General features: G+C 40.9%; 1 protein-coding gene across 3 annotated transcripts in view; it reads left to right on the top strand.

Moving 5' to 3' along the window:
- The window catches only part of nfasca (neurofascin homolog (chicken) a), a 136,796-nt gene that overhangs the window by 50,601 nt on the left and 62,946 nt on the right, over positions 1-23,249 (top strand). For 2 of the 3 annotated variants that reach the window (XM_050037639.1, XM_050037638.1), the window contains exons 4-11: positions 4,361-4,378; positions 6,301-6,406; positions 10,883-11,079; positions 11,442-11,564; positions 15,828-15,998; positions 21,588-21,699; positions 21,987-22,171; positions 22,262-22,393. In XM_050037639.1, coding sequence (XP_049893596.1) covers positions 4,361-4,378; positions 6,301-6,406; positions 10,883-11,079; positions 11,442-11,564; positions 15,828-15,998; positions 21,588-21,699; positions 21,987-22,171; positions 22,262-22,393 — 1,044 coding nt within the window. Of the gene's footprint in view, positions 1-4,360; positions 4,379-6,300; positions 6,407-10,882; positions 11,080-11,441; positions 11,565-15,827; positions 15,999-16,334; positions 16,383-21,587; positions 21,700-21,986; positions 22,172-22,261; positions 22,394-23,249 lie in introns of all 3 variants that reach the window. The other variant, XM_050037640.1, reaches the window with a different exon arrangement.

Genomic DNA, 23,249 nt, shown 5'->3' with positions numbered 1-23,249 from the left:
CCTATTAGGAATGTTGATAGACTAATGTAGATTAGATAGGCTGCGTTGCCATCGTTATAATGCTCAAAATGTATTGCGGCTCCAGACAGATTTTTTAACATTTTTTTGGCTGAAAAAGGCTTTTGATAGTAAAGGTTGCTGACCCCTGGTTTAGGGTTAGTGGCACAATCCCCGCTGGAAAAACAGCACTGGATCCCTAAAAAACACCCATGTTTGGTGCCTAAAAAGCCGCTGGAAACACAGTGATAACTTGCTAAAAAAAACAAATGGGTTTTCTTGTTTGTTGGTCTTGAACAGTGGTCAACAGCTTCACAGGTGTCTCACTTAGGTTTGATGCCATCCACCATCCCCTCCACCTCCTGATCACAAAGTTAGCTCAATTACTACTCTACTTATGAAAAAGTAAGGTATTCATGGTTTGCGGAAATGTACAATGTCAGTATTTACTTCTGTCAACTGGGCTGGGAATTTGAATCGGTTTATGGCATTCTATTAGCTCTCCATTATTCAGGCACAGTTGCAAAAACAATGTAAATATGGGTCTTTTAAATGGCTCATTAAGCATGACACTCTTCCCTTGTAGCTTTTTGTCAAAGCCAACTAAGGGATCACATGCTTCACAGTGTGTTGATGGTTTAATTCAGTAGACAGAATGAGAAGTCCCATCCCCCTCTTTTCCTTATGTCTCCTTATCTGCTTCACAGCAAACTGCACTCCTGACCTTTATTGATGAGTGCTTTCCACACATCCCTACAGGACACACACACACACACACACACACACACACACACACACACACACACACACACACACACACACACACACACACACAAACACTCAATTTTTACATATTAACATCTAAAGTGCATATGATGAATGTCAGTTCAGTATAAAGGTCTGTGGGGTTACACTGTAGCTGACAGAACACACTCATCATTATTCACTGGATTAAATATGAAAAACATGTAGGCGATAACACACAAAAGCGAATAGCAGCATAGCTCCAAGTGTGGTCACATGCACGCACTGCACACACCTTATATCAGGGCTCGTCTGTCATGCACAAGGTCAAGCTGCTGACACAGGGTCACTTTATCATTGTGTGTGTGTGTGTGTGTGTGTGTGTGTGTGTGTGTGTGTTCCTTTGTCAGTGGGAAAGGAGCTTAAATCAAAAACAGGCTGGCAAGTCCATATTACCACTAAATATCTACACATGCAGGTGTTTTGTACATTAACAGCATTTGGTTAAATAAGATTGATCTCCAGTTGAATAGATTCTTATTAGTGTTGCATTACAGTGTCTCCACATGCACCTGAATTAAGCAACGTTACACACTTCACTGTCAGGTCAGAGCTGTCCTTCATCAGGCTGTTGTTATCAGTCAGCACACAGCTCACTTGACAGAAGAAAATGTTGGCATTGTACATTTATGCAAACCATTGATACGTTACATTTGTACATCTCATATGCATCATATTAACATTTTAAAAGTGATGTACTATATGAACCAACTTTGTCATCAGGACGTGTAGGGGATGGTGGATGGCCTGACACCTAAGTGAGATGCCTACCAAGCTGCAAACTACCGTTCAAGTCCAACAAACAACAAAAGTGGTTGTGACCTGTAATTTTTCCCCAGTGGCTTTTTAGCCAGCAAAGTGGATGTTTTTTATAGACTTGTTACTGTGTTTCCCACGGGGATAGTGTCACAGAAAGCAACTGTTTTTTACCAAGACATCGCTGCGTTTCCACCTGGGATAGTGCCATGAAAACTCATTGTCTTTAAGCTCAAACACAATCTTTTCCTAACCATAACAGAGTGGTTTTTGTGCCTAAACCTAACCACATGATAATAGAGTGTTGTTGAAATGTAAAGTTTCAACATATCCACTACAGAATAATGTACAAATGTAATCTGTCTGTAATCTTCTACCAATTGTGTTGCAGCACTTTATTTCAGATTGTCAATTAAAAAGCCAGTCTAATCATATCCAGCATGCATTACAAGATGACTGCACAAACATAAATGAGATTTATACCCTAATCATGCATTTACCAAAGTGGACAAAATGATACAATATGGAAAAAAGTGTTTTCTGACATTCATTTAATCAACTTATTATAACCCAGTCCACCTCCTCACTTTCCTTTGGCCCTTCAGAAACCAAAACTCATTTCAATCACATACAGAATCTGGCTGCTGAGGAAGAGTGAGTCATGGTCCCACTTACTGAGATGAAATGAAATGAAAATCAGAGGGAAATACAAACTGCCTCCTTGCCAGCAGTAAGCAGCAATCCACCCAGACAAAGCTGAGCTCATCAACAGTAGATCTTTAGTCTCTCTGGTGTCTTTGATTTTGTGAGAGATTTCGTGAGTCGGCCGGGTGAGAAAACATGAATGTGCTGCCTCAAGTTAAAAATAGACTTCTCTGCTTTTATCATAGTGCCCAATACAATAGTGAATATGTGAAAAATTATTTTACAATTATAAAAACACCCACATCAGTAGTAAAATAAACTTAATATAGCCCTGTGCCAACTTTAAACATGTGCTGGCCTCCCAAATACAGCCAAGTGTATTAAGCTTTAAAGGCAGTTTCTTCCCTCTGTTACTACTCAGTTATTTGCAATTGAAATAAACAGCATGACACTGTGTTAAAGTTTTTGATTTACAGTCTAAAGCATTACGTGTGTGTTGTCTTTCTCCTCCGTACTGCTCACCGTTTGCTGATATGGGAACTCCTTACAGGTGAGTCCTCAGTCCTCTGTTTCATTCTATAGATCACAGTTCTCTCTTACATGTTTAGAGCAACTAATTTAGATATTTTATTACATAAACTCTTCATAACATCACTGTAATCTGTAGTATTGGTTCTCAACTGGTCCGCCCTCAAGGTTCAGATTTCCCCTTAAGCAACAGTTCACAGTCCACACATACAGGCCAATGGATCCAATCAGTGCTTCCCATTGTGCTATACCTCTTCAATTTGATTCCACAAAATGAAACTAAAACAACTTAATCAGATTACTGAAACAATACTATATTTTATTTTATTATGTTTCTGTGTTGTCCGTATGTCTGTACATTCCATTCTTGTGAACGCAATATCTCAAGAATGCCTTTAAGGAATTTCTTCAAATTTGGCACAAACATATACTTGGATTCAATGATAAACTGATTAGATTTTGGTGGTCATAGTTCAGAGGTCAAGATCAATGTCACCTCATCTTTCTTATTCTTGTGAACGCGATACCTCAAGAACACTGTGAGGGAATTTCTTCAAATGTGGCACAAATGTCCCTTTGGACTAAAGAATAAACTGATCAGAATTTGGTGGTCAAAGGTCAAAAGTCAAGGTCACTGTGACCTCACAAAATGTGATATTGGCCATAACTCAAGAATTAATTAAGACAAAACTCCCCACAAATGTCTAATTGGTTGTAATGATGATTTTGTATGTAAAAGGTCAAAGGTTAACTTCACCAAGACATCTTAATATTCGGCATAAAGCACTTTTTCTGGCCATTACTTAGTGTCATATGTCAGGGAACAGAAGGTGAGACATTTGGTCAGACACCGAGATCTTCTGTGTGTGAAGCATCCATGTTTTCACAGACATGGATGTAAATGATAAGAGAAATGTAACTGGTGTGCAGAGGCATACAACCGTTGGGCAGTAATTTAGTTTGACCATATCACAAGAGAAGCACGTCTGTCCATCCTGGAAGAGGGATCCCTCCTCAGTTGCTCTTCCTGAGGTTTCTATCGTTTTTTTTCCCCGTTAAAGGGTTTTTTTGGGGAGTTTTTCCTTATCCGCTGCGAGGGTCATAAGGACAGAGGGATGTTGTATGCTGTAAAGCCCTGTGAGGCAAATTGTGATTTGTGATATTGGGCTTTATAAATAAAATTGATTGATTGATTGATAAAGGAACGCCATACAGCTGCAGTGCTGCAAATAATTAAGAAAGACAAACCCAGGCCAGCACTTTACTGCAAAATACTTTTTATTTCCCATTTTGTCTTCAGTGTAAGTAAAACAAAGTTGATTATGTTCTATGGTGTTCTGTGGTGTTCACCTGTATTGTAAAGTCACAGGCAGTAGCACCACTGCCCTCCAGGAAGACAGAAATGCTATTTAAAAATAGAAGCACTGCTCTGGAAAATTAATAATATTTTAAAGAAAAAACGTTCTTTAACTAAACTGAACCACCTAATGCACGGCACCAGTTGGGAACCACTGAGCTGAACATAACATGATACTATAAATGTTTATATGTCTCTAATATGATTAACAATCACATTACAATTTGTCCATGCTTCTTTTTGTCTCTCGTTGGCTTTACACTGGACTAACAGCAAAGATCCTGCAAGACCGTAAGTGTTTCTTTTTTAATATGTCACTGCTAATGTTTCTATCCCTCCTAGTCATTTTATAGCTGTTAGCTTGCAGCTTGCAATGCTGCAGTGGCATTGCAAGCTGCAAGCAATTTGACTGTGAAAAGACCGAACATTACACACTCAACAACTGCTATTTACAGGTTCTTTCTACGCTTGCTCCATAGAGGTGAAACACACTGATAGAGTAGATTTCAGAAAAGATTCTGCTGATGACCAGTTGAACCCTGCGGGACACACTTGCAGACCAGTTAGATTAAGATAGCACACACTTTGCAATCTGTGATTTAAAAAAAAAAAAATGGTATAATAAAATAGATCATTGGTTTTAAGAAGCAGTATGTGCATATGAATTACACTGAGGAATAACAGCATCACATAGCAATACAGCGTTGATAATTCAAAGTTAGTTTGTAGAATGTGAGTCTCGGAGCATGTGGAATAAGCTGATACGTCTAGGAGTAATTTCCATAGCAATTATCTCTCATAGCTTGGCTTTTATCACAAGCAAGCATACTATTAAATACTCTTATGGTTGCCATAGCAACATGAGGGATATGTATAATACAGTCCTTTCTCAGTTGTGGATGAGATTAGCTGGAATAGCTTCAATTACAGAGTGAAACTGTTCTCTCGTCTCCGTCCTCTGTGTTCGACAGGAATTCATTCTCAGTGCAGTCACAGAGCTTTCTTTTACAGCATCAAGCTCCTCCTTTAATCTAGCAGGCGGCTGGCCCTCTGAAGTGCTTGTTATCTTGTATTGTGTGTACAGTATGTGTGAGTGTGTGTGTGCACTTGTGTACAGTGTTAGATGCACAGCCCCTGCAGGGCTCAGTGAGCTGGAAATGCAAAAGGGCAGAGAAATGTTGGCTGTGTGGTGTGTCTGTGCTGCTGAGGGGTTTGATGAGCCATTAAATATGCATAATAGACTGAACACAGCTGGGGAGGTAGAAACTATGATCTATTTATTTCTTTTATCAGAATATAGAGCAAGTTTGAACTGATCTATAAAAAATGAATAAAGAAAAAAAGATGAATCATTGGAAATGTAAATGGAAAAAATTGAAAAGTGCAGGATGTCCTCATAAACTGTTTGTACGTTTTCCTAGGAAAAGTAATGCATCAAAATTTGTACATATCCCACAAAATAATTAGCCAGTAATTCATGCATAACCACGTATGTTGGAGGGTAGCAATCACATGACCAATATGCTGATGGGACTTATGGAGGAAATGTCTCAACTGGTCCACTAAGGACATTGGTTGGGATGGTGGATGGGTCACAGAGCACAGGACCTTCCCCCATGAGACCAGTGTATGGAACTGTGTGAACTTTGAGTCATGTTTCTTTTCCTAAGACTAACCACAATAACTTTACTTGCTTAAACCTAATCTATGTAATTTAGCGTTAATTTCGGAACTTTTTTTGGATGTACAGACAGTAGTGGGGCTCTGACTCTTGGAACAACCAGTAATCCAGAACCAGGCAAACGTGGAGGTCTGCGAGTTGTATAATTCTAGGTCAGGAGATCTTGGACCTAAACCATTCAGCGATTTACAGACAAGCAATAGAATTTTGTAGTTGATTCTGTCAGAAACTGGTAGCCAGTGTAGTGATCTGAGAACTGGAGCTATATGCTGAGCCTTTGAGGTCCTTGTTACAGCGACATTCTGGATCAGCTGGAGCTGTCTGTCTGAAAGCTTCATGTAAATTGGTATATTTAGTAAATGAAAACCCATGTTGTCTAGAGTGCACTCAAATGGAAGCAAAGCAGCACTGTGTCTGTGTGTGTGTGTGTGTGTGTGTGTGTGTGTGTGTGTGTGTGTGTGTGTGTGTGTGCATTATGTGTGAACAGCTATAGTCCTGTAACCTTCTATCTGTGTCTCCCCTCCTCCCACAGTAAAGCAGCCCCCAACTATAGTCAAACAGTCAGTGAAGGACTACATTGTCGACCCCAGAGATAACATCATCATCGAGTGTGAGGCCAAGGGCAACCCAGTGCCAACGTAAGCAGTACACACACACACACACACACACACATGCACACAGCCTCACAACACACTCACTTATCTGTCCTCTGCTCATTACTTAGAGTTTTAAGGTATTGATCCGATTGCAGGGACACAAGCAGATGATATGTTTAAGGTGGCTACACAGCATATTTTATTAATAGCTTTATATTTCTATTTTAGAATAATCATATCACTTAGGCTACTAGCAAGGCTGCGTAATCTGATCATAAAATAAGCATTTTATTTCATATTTTACATGGAGGATTTTGTCTTCACCCTATTACAGTGGATGAGGTTTAATTTGTGGTGCCTACTGATATCAAAGATTATATTTAAAATATTCAACAGCAACAGCTCTTTTCCAAAAGTGTCCCTATAATTGCTCCTGATAAGTAAACCGAGGCAGTAGTTATAATAAATACTATTGTAAAGTGTTAGTATGTCATAAAGAAGCCATAGTGTATCATGAGAAATGTCATAAAACAATGGAGGAATATGTCAGTCAGTGTGTGCATTTTTCCTGTAATCCCCTCAATCATGTGTAGGCTCCAAGCATCCACCTCCAAGGCTAAAAAATGAAGCCAGTGCATTAGTGCCAAAAACTGCAGTTCCTCCAATGGCCACTTGAGGCTGGTTCCAAAACAGTCAGACCCCGTAGACCCTGATGTTATAATGCCTAACTTCACAGCAGAAATAAACATACACAGCTTGGTACAAAAAACAGTTTGGTCTCTGTAGCTAATTTCAGTATTCATGACAGCTGTGTGGGGGTGAGTTTTCTTTATACTCACTCACTCATTAAGGCTGAAAGTTACACATATTTAAAGATGGGGCTGCTCGAGTGACAGGTTATCTGCGAGGCATTGCTGTGGGGCGCTCCTTCACAGCTCCACCCTCTTGTCCAAATATGGTCACTTGTGGCTCCAAGAAAAAAACAAGATGGCAATGGCCGAAATGCAGAACTCAAGGCTTCAAAACGGCAATCCACAAACCAATGGGTGATGTCAGGGTAGCAACCTATATCTATGGCTGGCTCCCTAAAATAGCTCTCAGTCATCAAAACTTTAAGAAACCCTGATCTAAGATTTTTGTTTCAAAAGCTCCAAAATGGTCAGTTTAGCTTTAAAGTTTCTAAAACATTGCCCTGTGGGGAATTCCCCCCACACCCCCCTGGACGGTCACAGATGGTGAAGGTGATCACGGCCCTGCAGCAAACTGTGAAATCAGTGGGGCACGCCTTTGATGGAAATTAAATTAGGATAGAGCAACTGAAGTTTATTGATGTAGGATAGCGTGCCACTTCATAAGAAAGTTTGAAAAACCTTGCAGGTAACTCAGCTGAAAAACTCACAGTGTGATTAGTGTCGACTTGACAAACTGACAGGCTGCAGACTGTGTGCACCGATCAGACGCAGCTGCAGAGTAATCAGGAAAATGCAGCACAGCTGAGGACAGATCAGTCCAGGAAAGATCCATGTGATGCTGATTCCTCCTCTTCTTTTCCTTCCCACTGTCTATCTATTCATGCCATTTACTCAGGCTTACTGTCTCTCTCTGTCTTCTCTCTCCATTCTCTCCTTTGCTGCTGTTTGTCACCCTGGTCTGTCTGTCCTTGGTGTCTCCTTGCCTTCCTGTCTCTCTCTCTGTCCATCCATCCGTGCCTCTCTCTGCCAGTGATAGTTATGCAGAGTGACAGTGCCACTCAGATCTGCTGTTCTGCCACTCTGTCTGTCTCTCTCACACACGCACAATTATACAATTTCACCTTAGCCAAATCTTTCTTTTTCAGTGACCCTCTTCTCCTTCTGCTGAATTGTGTCTTACCCTGAAGCTCCTTTCATGCCCTCTAACAACCCTATATACTCAGTGTGACACCTGTCTGCCTGCTCTCTACAGCATTAACCTGACAAGTGGTCTGTTGTGCTTTTTGCTCTCTCTTTCTGTCTCTGCGACCCCCCCACACTGTCCTTCCATGACCTCCACTCCACTCACTGTGTCAGGCTGTCTGCTCCTGCTGCCGTAAACCCAACAAAAAGACAAACCCGGGGCGTCAGTGGCTTAGTGGTAGAGCAGGCGCCCCATGTACAAGGCTGTTGCCGCAGTGGTCCGGGTTCGACTCCAGCCTGTGGCCCTTTGCTGCATGTCACTCCCTCTCTCTCTCCCCCTTTCACACTCATCTGTCCTATTGATTAAAGGCTTAAAAATGCCCGAAAAAATATCTTAAAAAAAAAAAGAAAAAAAAAAGACAAACCCAACTCTTACCTAAGAACAAATCCCAGATAAGAAAGCATTGGTGAATGTCAGAATCTTTGCGAAAACTACATAAGTGTGTTTTAAGAAGAAATGTCTTCTGGTGGTTGATTAATGAAGCTTGTTGAATTTGGTCCCATGACATCACAACCTAAATTCAACCAAGTGTCAACAGTGAAAGATGTTGGTGAACAGGTAACAATTTCATGTTTAGATGGTTATTAAAAGGTGTTTTTCATCTGATTGCAAGCAAGACATGATGGATTGCAAGTTTACTCATTTGCATCTTTATAAATAAGCAAAATTGCCAGCTCGTGCTACAAAGTACTTTCACATGTGACACAGACATGGAAGGAAATGGTGTTTTTTCTTTATCCTCCCAAAGCCAGTTGGAGGAAGGGGTGACTGTAGACAGGGATCAATAGAGAGCATAAATAAACTGGATTAGTCTATGTCCCTTTTGGATCTCTCTCTCTCATCGTTCTCATTCACAGATTTTTTTTCCCTCTCTCCTCTTCCTTTTTTCCTCTTTTGTTCTCCACAGCCCCCCCCCCCACACACACACACACACACACACACGAATCAAACAGATACATACATGCTGTAAATCATGCACAGAAATATGCATCAGCATGCAAGTGGGCACACCCATGCANACAGACACACACTCACTCACTCACTCACTTAGTCTCCAGTGGTTACATCACTGGGGGTATGACCAGCTCAGGACAGTGGTACATTGTTTATTTGGAGACCAATTGGCTTTACGTAAGACACACAAACACACACACACTTGCATACTCACACAGATTCTTGTGTACACATACACATTTACACAACCTCACAATAAGGCACTCACGGCCACTCTTCCATGCACACATACTGGCTCTCCCCTTCCCAGGACAGGCATTGTGCTCCAATAATGCACTCAGTTGACTATTCATGCTCATGAAACATTCAGCGTAAGGGATCGTTCACTTATTCACTCACAGTCAGTCTCTCACAACGCAACACATGCCACAATACACACACACACACACACACACACACACACACACACACACAGCTCTGGTCTCCAGAGCTTCAATAGTGGCCCATTGTTCGGGCTCAGTGCTGTGCTGCGCCTCAAACAGGCCCAGGCTTAACTGTATCTCTCCTAAAAATGACAGGAAGCATCTTTTGCAAATCCCCGCACATCACTAAAAATAGTGGTGCGTTATGTAAGCATATTGAGTGTTCTTCACTAATCAGGGAGCCCTCTGGAAACACCACATGGAGCAGGATTAAGCTACATCACTATTACAAGCACATGGAGAGCGTGTGGTGTGGTGGATTTCTGTGCGGCTGTCATGCGGCAGTTGAGTAATGTAAGATGGCAACCACATGGCAGGCGAAGGACTTTCACATTTTCTGGTTGTTGAAACAATTAAAAGTCCATGTTAACGTGGTGATAGCCCAGTGGCCATGCCTCATGCCTAGATAACCTTGCATCTTTCCCCTGCGTGATTTTTTTTCCTCTTGGCCAAGTGTGCTATCAAGTCCTGTCATGGCATACACACCACCACAGCACACACCACCCTGCTCTTCTGGTGACACAAACCAAATCTTAATCTTTAACAAAAAGAAGTAGCTTGATGTTGTCAGACACTTACAAACAAGCATTTTAAGTGGACATAAATTGATGTTTGGAACATGCCTCGAGTGGTTACATTGCAGCCTGTTTCACAGCTGCACTCACTCAATTCTGGATTAATCTCAGAAATTGTTGTTCCCATTAGTTACTCAAACACAATAACATGGGAAAAATAGGGTCCAGGTTGGAAAAAACAAAGTTACCCTTTAACTGTGATTAAAAAAGTGGTGACATGGAAGTCACAGAAAATACTTAGTGATTAAACTGTAGAGAGAAGCTCAGAGCAGGGGTGGTTATGGCAGTTCCCTTCAAACTTAACCTTTGTTTTTTGGCTATTTATGTGTTAAGTTGGCCCGTTGGTTGTAATGCATTAAAGGTATGGCTAGTTTCCACGCTGTCAACTTTTAAGGTCTGTCTCTTATAAATGTCCTGTGAAAGAAAGGCAATTAAAGTTTGCCGTAACCAGAAAGGTTGTTTTAACCTCCTAATAAACATCACATAAAGGGACATCAGCAGAGTGAAGTTCATTTTCCAGGGATCAGCAATGGTAAAATGCTAACTCTTTGATTGGTTCTCTTCTGGCTCAGGTTCTCATGGCGAAGGAACGGGAAGTTTTTCAACATTGGAAAAGATCCCAGGGTGACGATGCGTAAACGCTCGGGAACTCTGGAGATCGGTTTTCGTAGCGGAGGACGACCAGAAGACTATGAGGGAGAGTACCAGTGTTTTGCCACCAATGACTTTGGAGTGGCTCTGTCCAACAAAATCCTGCTCCGGGTCTCAAGTAAGAATACACCAGAACAGACACATTATGACACAAATTCCAAAGAAATCTGTTTCAATCAAAACATTGTGGTATCTTATATCAGAATGACTCATGAAGTTCTCATGAATGCCCATTGCAGTTTGACTGTGCTTGCTTTAAAATATCTTCTGACCACAACTGCAACCAGCGGAAATGCCCTACAACACAGAGAAGAACAGTAGCAGTGGGACACTTTGTCTGAGGGACAAAATTTTATTATCCCTGCCTGACCCTTGTCTGACTGGAATTCTTGTCATATATCATTTCTCACATCTCTGTCTCTCTGTCCTCCCTCCCCTTCCCTCCCCCTTCTACTTCCATCCCCTGTCCTCATCCTTCAGAGGCTCCTCTGTGGCCTAAAGAAGTGCTGGAGCCAGTGGTGGTGACTGAAGGCTCCTCGCTGGTTCTACCCTGCAACCCCCCACCGGGCCTGCCTCCTCCGTTCACATTTTGGATGAACAGTGGTGAGCAACAATTACACACAAATATACACACAGAAGAAGACTGAGTATATTTCTCTTTTTTTTATATGTTGTATGTATCATCTTTGTGTCCGGATGGTTTTCTCTACTGTCATTACTGTATCAGCCAGTAAAAATGACACTTTCACCCATTATCGGATGCAGTTTTATCATCGTAAGGTAGAAAGTGACATGCAGGAAAGGTTTTTATAGTGGTGCAGCAGCAGGTGACAAATGTTTGTTTACTGGGTTTTACACCAAGGGGGGAGTAGAGGTGAATCATGACTCCTCCATATTCCATATTCCTCAAGAAAACAGACAATGCATTTAACAGGCTGAACTTGATACGGCATCCAAGAACGTCAACAACCAACACACCCAGGGAACCTTGCACGTCATATCTCCACATGGAAACTCCATGACCAAATGTTAATTTGTGATGAGGTCAGAGTGAGAATGTGTTGGCCAACCATATTACAGTGCAGAGGGAAGCCTGCATCTTCCTTACTGCTAGCTCATCTAGCACCACTAAGCTAGCTAATGTTACTGCTAATGTTACTGAGTTGATGCATGCTTCCTTCTGCATTGTGATGTGGTTGTTTGAGTGTAGTTCAGTAGAAGGAAAATAGTTCCTTCATGATACTGCTCACAACAAGGTCTGTGGATTATTTTGAGTAACCAGGCCATGATTTCTGGAGAAAGATATAAATGCTGAGTTTTTCAAATGTATTTCTTTGGTGCTTTGAGCTCTCTTTTTTTTTAAAAGAGCTGCCTAGTAACGTCAATAAGCATCCCCACAGAAGAGCAATCTAGATGCTGAGAAGTGCATTTTATTTGTTTTTAGTCCCTTTAAATCGTGATAGGCCAGAGGTCTATCAGGTCATCTAGAGGCAGGCTTTATTCCCCTCCTTTCATAGCAGTTTGTCTCAAATGACCTCTGAGTGTTTCATTTAGTCTTTTATCCCTCATGCTGTTGTCTCTCGCAGTTTCTCTCTTTCAGCAGTTGGGAGGAGACATTACAGTCTCAGGCCATCTTATCATCACCTCTCTCCTTTGCACTGTATTGTCCTTCTCCCAAGTGGGTTACACTATAGTACTGCTGACCCAGTGTGTGTGTGTGTGTATGTATGTGAGTGTGTGTGTGTGTGTGTGTGTGTGTAGACCTCATGTCCAGCCACAGACACTGTAAAAAGTACTTTTAACAACAGGAACATTGCCTGAATAACTTGAAAATACTATTTATTACCTGAAAACCTTTTAAAGAAGAATTTACATTTACATTAGAGTTCGTTCCCAATTAAAAAGATGCAGTTTCCCAATGGAAACTTGATCCAAGCCAAATGACTCACACACAGACACTAACATATACACTCAGATACACCACAGTACATCAGTGGGTCATGTAGCCCAGACACTGTAACACGCCTGATTAGGACTGCTGGCCTGGCTGCTGATTGGTCCTGGGGCATTGTCTTGACGAGCATACGGCTCACGTCAGCTGGCGCAGTTTCAGAGTGTGGCTGATGGTCTGTCTGGACGTCTGTGTGGGTGTGCTTCAAGTTAACGTTTGCCTGTAGCGACTGTAGGATGACACATCGGCTAGGTCAGCAGCGTTAACTTGACCAGACGTTGAACTGAATTGTGAGTGAAAATATACACATCCAACAATCTACAAGATAGTGGTCAGCCTTAAAGGGCTCTTTGCTTACATTTAGATAGATCATATTTTTAGCTTTTGATACAAGATGTGAGAGATCAGTTGGTGATGATAGCTTTGATTTCTTGAAAAATAAACCTGCTGTTTCAGACAAGAACTCTTTCCCTGCAGAGGATCTGTGGTTGGAATCATAGACTGAGAATCTATAGCTACTTACTCACTTCAGTAAAGTTGTGGGACATGCACATTTAAAAAAAAAAGAGACTGCTCAACATCAAAGCAGTAGATGCAACAATATCCAGGTTTGTAGATCATAGAATGGATCAATCTCAAAATACACTGGATGCTGCATTTCCATAATGCAACTTATTTTTTCACTGCCTGCTTGGTCAAAACCCACCTCTATCAAACTCCATGAACGTAATATGAAATTTGTAGCACAACCCATGGTTGTATGATGAGACCTGGATACAGTATTGGAAGTGGGACGCCATTCATTTCTACGAGAGTTGCTCAATGGCACATGATGCCAAAAAAGCTCATTGGGTCCATAGAGCAGGCGCACTAGAGACTTCCACCGGCCAAGTCGGCTACTTCTGGTTTAGCTCTCTGCCAACTTGAATAGGGATAAAGTGATTTAAACTTGCAGCTCTTCTACACTTTTCAAATGTTATTGGACCAAATAGATTAAAGTGCTGATAGTGAAACAAGTCATTTTGCAAGGGTTGTGACACTCAGTATAATGTATCCACTGATTTACAGACATCCCTTTCCCAAAGTAATTATGTGGGAAAAATTCTTTCTGGGCCCTATGGCATCAGATGACAGACTTGGGAGTTGTTTCCCCACGTTTTGGCTACTAGGAAAATTGGCTTGAAAGCCTAGCTCACTTCCTGGGGGTGTGGTATAACCCCATAAATTCTGCACATAAAAGTAAAATAGGAAGTAGTAAATTAAATTACATGGCATATGCAAAACATAATTATCCAAATATAATCACAAACTTACAAATTATTATGCAAAATGTATAGAGCATAACTCAACAGTAAAGCAAATAGCCATTGTACTACATGTGTTACATAGTCCTCTCCATTAATAGAATAGAATTGAGTAGATTTGATTAGAATTGAAATCTTTAAATCTTTGGAAATTTGTCTTTGGCCTCATAGACATATAAACACTTAAAAACTTTCTCTGTCATGGGTTAGGCCCAATCCCAATACACCCCTTGCCCCTACCGCTTCACCCTTATTCATTTCGTGCATTCATGTCTTGGGGTAGGGCATCAAGATTCTTGTTGGGGTAGAGGGGTAGGGTGAGGTATTACGGCTACATGGCCCTCAAAAAAAGAGTTTTTTTAGAGGCACACTCCAAAGTGAGTGTTAAGAATGATAATCAGCAAGATGGCTGGACAAGCCACAAAAGAAACCAGCAAATGTGTTTTCTTTGTGAAAATAGATTTCAAAAATTATGATAACCATCATTTTGTCTTAGTTTAACATTGTTTTAAGGCATTCTGGTTCTTTTTTTTTTAACAAGCAGAACAAAAGACATTGCTAGAATGCCGATGTCTCGATAGATGACTAGTTAGCTAACTAACATTACATTGTCATTGCTGACTGGTGCATGACAGTCCTGCATTTTGACATATTGTCAGGTCGCATTCCCCCCTTTGATGGCATATGATGCCCAAATGTAACTGAAGTCCAGCAGCAGTGAAGGTGATGCACTTTGTACTTCTCCTTTACTATCAGTGCAGACTGGCAGGGTAGGAGCGTGGGTTGCTAACGTTAGCCTACAGAGCACTGCTTGTTGCCTGGTAATGAAGCAGCATTTTATTTTTTGGTGATTTCTTTGACCAATTGATAGTGTGAAACTTGCACTGCAATCACAAGCACTCTGACAACCTCAAAAGGCTTCCTGTAGCCAGCACAAGAAAAATCACCACAGCAGAAGATGCCATATTCACAACATCTAGTAACACTTGTCACATCTATTTACAGAAACACCACGACAGTGACAACTGATGACATATCAGGGTCTTGATGGGTTGTCCCATTTCATAGGGGAGGTTTTCACCATAAACCCTTGTAACTCTGTCTAAGTGGGAAAGTGAAAACGAGGGGTGGGGCTAAAAATGAGAAATGAGATTGGACCTTCAGATATATGTGATACCTCTAACCCCTAACCCTTACAATAATTAGGTAGTAAGTGCACCAAACAGGTGTGATGAAAGTGCTAAATCTTTTTAGGAAACAATTAGAGAATTACAGACCCCTAAATAAAGTGATACTGTGACTTCAAAATCACAACTATATTCTTCCCAACAATAATGTGTATTTCTTAAAGTCTTATGTCATTACTCGGCCAAGCTTAAGTTTACATTTGAGTTTAACATTCAAACTGCAAATCCACATGTATTTGTTGTTTCTTGTATTTTAGGAAATGAATTGTTAATGGCAACTTCTAGCTGTTATTAATGCTGAGCTTTCTATTAGCTATTGTACAGATCAAACTGTTGGTGTGATTTCATTACTCCTCTATCTCCCTCTCCATCCTGCCCTCGCCCTTCTCCGCCCTGCCCTCTGTTCACCCCCTGTGTCTTTCAGCTATGACTCCGATCCCTCAGGATAAGAGAGTGTCCATGGGTCTGAACGGAGACCTCTACTTCTCAAATGTTTTGGCCAAAGACGCTCACACTGACTACAGCTGCAATGCTCGCTTCCTTTTCACACACACCATCCAGCAGAAGAACCCCTTCACACTCAAAGTTCTGACCAGTGAGTAGACGACAAACACACACACACTCTCTCTCTCTCTCTCTCTCTCTCTCTCTCTCTCTCTCTGTCTGCTGTAGGTGTTTTGATCATATGCCAATTCAACCCAAATGGAGTATTACATATCTCCATCTAGAGGTGATGGCATGACATGACATATTTTCATCATAACCTTCATTTACATTTTTTTCAGGTTGTTGCAGAATCGAGAAGACAATAAAATATTGGATTATCATGATATAACATGAAATCTTTTCCCTCAGATTTGTGAGTGTCGTCAGGTCCTGTAAGTGTGTTGTGTGTGGACTGATGAGCCACTGTGTGTGCCTGTGTTTTCAGAGGAGCCGTATAATGACACATCTTACAATGCCACTGACCCCTATGGTGGTGAGTCACTTCCTATCAGGACAGCTCCGCTTCCTGTCCACCTCCTTAGTCATGTCCTGCAGTAACATGGCTGGCATACTAACCTGCTAGCAAAACAAAGTCATCCACTGACCTCAGACACAAATTTAACCCCCTAACTGCTCTCTACGTGTGTATTGTAGAAATCACTGTGTGGCCTTGTGTGGAAAAGCAAATGTTTCAGATTGAATCAAAATCTACATGTATTCCATCTACTGGAGTTGTTTTTGTCTGGGTCGTAACCAAATTGAATAATTCAAAAAATAACAAAAACAAGTATTCCCCTCATTATATCTAACAAAGATCATACAGCCTAGACAAGAAAAGACACTGCCACATTAGATTTAATGAGCAACAATGTTAGTGTGCTTGAACTGTTGCTTCTTACATTCTAATTAAGTGTCCTCAGATCACTCTGGGGAGCTTTGGATTAATATAACACATTTGGGAAAGTTGGGCTTACCGAATTTAGAGATATTGTTGTTTGTTTGAGACAGTCTCATCATCTAAACATGTTAGCTTAATTGGACCTTGCAGCAGTCGATTTTTTTCCAGATTTAAATCTCAAAAACTAGTGAGGTCTAGCCTGACCTCACCATGCATGGTTTACACTGTTTCATCATACAAGATTCAAGAATTTTATTGTCATTGTGCACTTGCGTCATCCTCAACTGGCATATTGTCTTAAAGACTTCACACTTTTTTTTTTAAACAAAGATCACAATAAGGCATGTAAGAGATAATAAATCCGTGGTTAAAAATGACAAAATCTAAGCAATATAAGCACAAAAACAAATATGTTGTTGATTGAAGCTACTGGTATTTTGTGTTTGTATGTTTAAATCTGACTGTTCCTTGCCCACAAGTGCTTCCTAGAGCAGCAGTTCTTGTCTTTCCTTAACATTAGAATAAACTATGTAAAACCTATTTGACCATCTTGACACACAACAGCTCTCCACTGAAACATAACTGACAACACCAGAAACAATTTAATGGAAAATGTTGCAGCAGTATCCTATTCATTTTGAGTAGCGTCAGTCAGCTGTTTATTAAATATAGAATCAAATCAAATGACATCATGTCTAATGTAGATGACTTTCAATAAAAGGCGAGCTGAAATTGCTCTGACCCGAATATACACTCACACAGTACAAGTAAATATTCATCTAATTTAGTCCATAATCTGTTTATTCCACCTTTCAATCAGTGTTAAATGATCACATGTAATGAATAAACATACAGTAATTATCTTGCAAATGACTCTTAATTCAAGTGTATTGCCCATACAGTATACCATGCACCTTCTCATAGCTGAAGGGAACACATCAGCCAAAGTGGCAGCATATGTGCCATTGGGTGAACTGGGGGGGCAGTGAAGCCCAGGGGTAGACGGGATATGTCCCAAAGGGAGAAGATGCTCGCAGTGACAGACCAGGCTGGCGGCTCTGAGGCCCAGTGGGACTGCATACGCTGACGATGCTCCAGCACGGAGGAGGATTAGGTCACATGATGAATATTCAGTCTGGATTCATGCTGTGGTCATTAATAGTCATATATGTATGGAAATAAGGTTTGCTGCCTCCTATTTCTGCTTTCACACACTTTTCTGTGTGAGTGTGGGGGAGTGATGGGGATTCTAACAGCTGTCGAAATGCTCACACGCGACCACTCAAACACACCCTCATACACACATGCTAGCTACTTTATCGTTAATCTCTTATGAACACACACAGATGCAAAAAAACCCCAAAAACCTCTTGTCTTTTTTGTGGTTGGAAGGGGGTCTGAAAAGCTGCAGTGCATCCTGGGAAGCCCTGCTAGTACCATCAGCAGGGTGTTTGCCTTGTTTGCCACATTTCCAGGGTGCTCACTGCATTGCCGCAGCTCCCACTACATTGTTTTGACTAATCTTCTTCTGTGTGTTTCCTCCTCTTGTCAGTCTTCGTCTCCTCCCAGTGTCACTAACAATAACAGATACGCTTCTGCTGACCACTGGTGAAGCTAACCGCTAACAGATGCTTTAATCCCATACAGATCTACATCACAAAGGAGGCTAATGCTAATTTAATCCCATACACTTCACAGCAAGCTGTAGCTCTCTGCTGACTGGATTTTATGTCCACAGGGTTAACAGCATTTGTATTGGGATTGGATCAGACTGGAAATGTGCAATCTTGAACTCTAAGTAATCATCAAAGAGTCAGACAAATTATGATATGATCATTTAAAGAAGCAGCATTTATTTTGAAATTGGTTTAGTCAGTGGTGAAGTTGCAAGCAATTATCAGTAAATTATCATTACCATTGTTGCATACAATCGGATATAGTGCAAGGTCAGCACAAACCTTTAGGAGCACTTAGCAGTCAAACCACACCTCTCACAAATTTGTCGAAATTCATTCAAACCTTTATTTAAGACTCGGGAAATCAGTTGAGGGAGACCCTAATTTTCAATGATGCCAAGCATGAACAAAGGCATTAAAACAATTAATAAGCAAACAAAGAACAATTATGCATATCAATTTAAACAAAAATGAAATCATACAAAACAACAAACAACAATAGCAATAAATGGGCTAAAAAAGTAGAAATACAGGGTGATAAACATGCTGAGGTGTAGATATATAGTTAAAAACATTGACACTCAATTAAAACAAGATCCGAAATAAGGCACTTAAACAGCCATCAGGGTGGCAGAGTGTCTAAGTTTAAGGTCTTTTGTAGATTATTCCATGTGTAAGGTGCACTGTAAGAGAATGACATTCTTCCTAGTTCAGTTCTGACTAAGGGAGTGTGAAGCAACAACCTATTCTGTGAACGAGTACCATGATTATGTGAGAACAGAGTTAAGAGTGATGAAATGTAGGGTGGAAGCATCTGTATCAAAGCTTTATAAATGAACAAATACCAATGCTGGTCCCGCCACACAGCCAAATGTGGCCAACCAACCTTTCAGTAAAGGTGGCAGTGATGGGTGCTGTAAGGGTCACCTGTTATGAATCTTAGGGCTGAGTGCAGACAACGTCCAGTGATTTTAGCAGCTTTTCCGTAAAGAACATCCCCGTAATCCAAAACAGACAAAAATATAGATTCTACCATTCTTTTCCTGTGTACAAAAGGAAAACAGCGCTTATTTCTGTACAGAGAGCCCAGTATTGTTTTCAATGTGGCAGTCAAAATTTCAGTATGGTGCTTAAAATTAAGATTGTCATCCAGCCAGATACCAGGGTGTTTGTACTGTTTACATTTCTCTATGGATGAGCCATTTGCAGAATGAATATTGAAAGACTCATTAGCCTTGGTGAACAGCATCCATTTGGTCTTGTTTGAGTTAAGTACTAGCTTGTGGTTATGTAATTGAAGTTGAAGCGAATCAAAAGATGGTCGGAAACATTCAATGGTTGATTGAGCAGATGTTGCGAACCAGGGAGGATGCAGATATGGTACTGTGCATGGGCCTAAAACCAGACCTACTGTATAGGGAGTATGTACAGAAAACAAAGAGAGATAGGATCTAAGTTGATTATTTACCAGGGGCACCAAAATTATAGCCAGGCAACATAATTTGGAAATAGGGAGATAGTTATTTATATCGGTTTTATCACCTCCTTTATGTAAGGGAAGGATGTTGAAGGATGAAGGATGTAGGCTGTTTTCCAGTCTGTGGGGATTATTCCAGTTGAAATGGTCAGACTGAATAAATGAGTTATACATTCTGCAATTAGTGGCGCTGAAAGTTTAAGAAAGAAAGCATCTAAACTATCTGCACCAGTTGATTTTGTATTATCAATTGTAAGAAGAGCATTAGTAACTTCCTGAAGACTAAAAGAGGACAAACTGATTTATGGTAGGATGTTAAACCCTTTTGATGAGTGTTGGTCAACAGAAATTATGTGTATTCAACTTCAGAAAGTGCCGTTTGACACTTTCCTTTTATTTCACACACCTGGAGTCTTGAACACACATGCATATTTTGCCACACAATGTGATTGGGTAGTCATGGCGAGCCTCTCTGTTACATCATCTGGATTTTTGTGTATATACCGGCATGAGCAACGTATGGCTGATGTAACATTGAATCCCGTGAACCATCAGAATCTATGACCCAGCCCCTAAACCCTAACACCATAAAAAAAGTTTCTCTTTTATGGCAAGCCCAAATGTAGAGCATTAAAAACACAAGATAGATAACTTAATATTTGACTTTCATGGTTTGTCATGAGTTAAGTTTCTGTGAAAATACAATAAAGGTGTTTAACTCTTTACTGTACATAAATCAGGGCAAGTCAGTTTACATTCAGCTACATGCCTGATTAAGATGCTTCATGTGTTTGGGTGTTGTAGTATGCAAACAAAGACAGCACTTAGCAGTTTGCTCACACCCCAGACTGCTTAGCTGAACTGACAGATTAATTTATGCTCAAATGTTTTAATCACAATTTGTGTTCAAAAGTTTGTTCCAACTAACTGAAAGAATACTGATGCTAATCCACCCCTCAGTTACTGCTTAAAAACACCTGTACAATTAGCATAGGTTCCAAATAGGTTTGTATTATCCCTGCTCCCAGTCATTGTACTGTGTGTGTGGATTATAAAAGGCCTTACAACATAAAAGCCAACTCCAAACAACACCCAGGCTCTGGTCTAAAGGCTCTTGTTTTGGCAACGTTACTGCTGCTCATTGCTTTGGCCAAGCCCTACAGGGAGGTTTAACATTAGGCTGAATAATGTTATAAACAACATGATCTTAAATATACCTCAGTTTTCTGTGAAACTAATCTCATTACAGCAGAAAAACTGCACACATTTTATCAGCTGCTCTATTAAAGCTTTTAATGTCAATCTCAGCCATCTCTGTTCCCTTGGCAAACATAAAGCAAGATCAATGACCCTGTTGTTGTTTCTGCATCTCTTAATGTCTTCCTGTGAGACAAGCCAGAGGGTGTTAAACCCGTTTACAGGCCGCTTTGGCCTGACAACAGACTGCAGGCAGAGCCAAAGCCTGGCGGAGATGGAACACAGCCACAAGGAAATGATCAGAGTAATAGTGTTAGATTTATGTGGCAGCGCATACAAAAGACGATGCTCAGCTCCTTGTAAAGTGAGTCATAGTACAAAGATAAACTGTGGTGTGTTTTTGTGTGTGTGTGTGTGTGTGTTAACCCCACCTTGCTCTTTTGTCTGCAGGCCGTAAAGTAGCCGAGTCCACGCCAACCTTTCTCTCACCCTCAGGAACTGAGAGCTCCAAAATGGTGCTACGAGACGAACAACTGCTGCTGGAGTGTATCGCTGCTGGACTGTGAGCACACGCGCACGCGCACACACACACACACACCCACACACACACACACACACACACAATAAGATGAAATTAATTGTAGTGAGTACTGCAGAGGCACTGCAAAACTACACGTCATTTCAAAGGTCATTAATAGGGTTTTTGCTGCTGCTGTTTAAAGACATAGTAAACTAGCAGCTAAAACTTCTTTAGCTTCCTTAATGTGACGCCTCAGAGAAAATGCAATATGAGGGTGAAAAGCTGTTTAGGGATTTAATATGTTTGCTCTCTTTGTCCTTCCTCTACAGTCCGACGCCCACCATCAAGTGGTTCAAGAAGGGCGGGGACCTGCCAGGGCGCAAAGTGAAGTTTGAGAACTACAACAAGACCCTGAAGATTATCAACGTGTCAGAGGAGGATGCTGGGGAGTATTTATGCATGGCCACCAATCATTTAGGCGGCATACGCCATTCCATCTTTGTTGTGGTCAAAGGTGAGGAGGTTGCAGTGGTTGTTTGGTTTTATATGAACTGGTGTCTGTGTTTGAGTCCGTCATGCTAACCTGACTCCTTGTGTTCCACAGCGGCTCCTTATTGGCTGGACAAACCTACGAACCTGGTGCTCGCTCCGGACGAGAATGGGCGCCTGGTGTGTCGGGCTAACGGCAACCCCAAACCCAACATCCAGTGGCTGATCAATGGACAACCTATAGAGAGTACATATCCTTTCTTTCTTTCTGTCTCTCTTCCATTCCTATTTCCTTCCTTTCTTCCATCGTTTCTTTCTTTCGTTCATTATTTTTCTTCCTTCCTTCCTTCCTTCCTTCCTTCCTTCCTTCCTTCCTTCCTTCCTTCCTTCCTTCCTTCCATTTTCTGTGTTTAGGTTGTATTTTCTGATTATATAATATTGTGATTGTGATTATTTTTAATTAATCAATTTAATACATTTTTAAACATTACCGCATTTGATTACAAACTAAAAGAAGACTGAAGGCTACAAATCAGCCAACATTTTTTGTAAATGGTTTTATGCAAGGAGCTGCCCTGTGTGAATACAGGGTCTACATGGTAAATGGAGCTGTATTTGTATGGCACCTTTCTAGTCTTCCGATCACTTAAAGTGCTTTTACACTACATGTCACATTCACCCATTCACACACTGGTGGCTGAAGCTACTATACAGGGTGCCACCTGCTCTTCAGTTAAAAATTCACACACACTTACACATGGATGGTGGATTGTTGGAGCCGGGGATTGAACCACCAATATTCCAATTTTAGTCTTTTTCAAGGATATTTTATTCAGGGTTGTAATATTCATCACTTGCATATTGAGTTTTTTTTAGTAATATTATGATATTTGGGAACAGGCACCTCTACAGGTCGGTAGTTGTCTGGAAATTTCTCACTCCAACAGCTTCATCAGAGTCTCTGTCAACTATCATCCTCTGTAAGAACACCTGACAGAACAACATCACCTGCTATAGGTGATAATGTTGTCTCATGTAATACATGATCACATCTCTCAAAACACATAGCTGCTCATAAACAGGTGGCATCCATCAGACTGAAA

This window comes from Epinephelus moara, chromosome 24 (genome assembly GCF_006386435.1).
Source record: "Epinephelus moara isolate mb chromosome 24, YSFRI_EMoa_1.0, whole genome shotgun sequence".
Classification (NCBI taxonomy): Eukaryota; Metazoa; Chordata; class Actinopteri; order Perciformes; family Serranidae; genus Epinephelus; species Epinephelus moara.
Note: the sequence above shows the minus strand (reverse complement) of the source record. Positions and strands in the feature narration are given on the sequence as shown.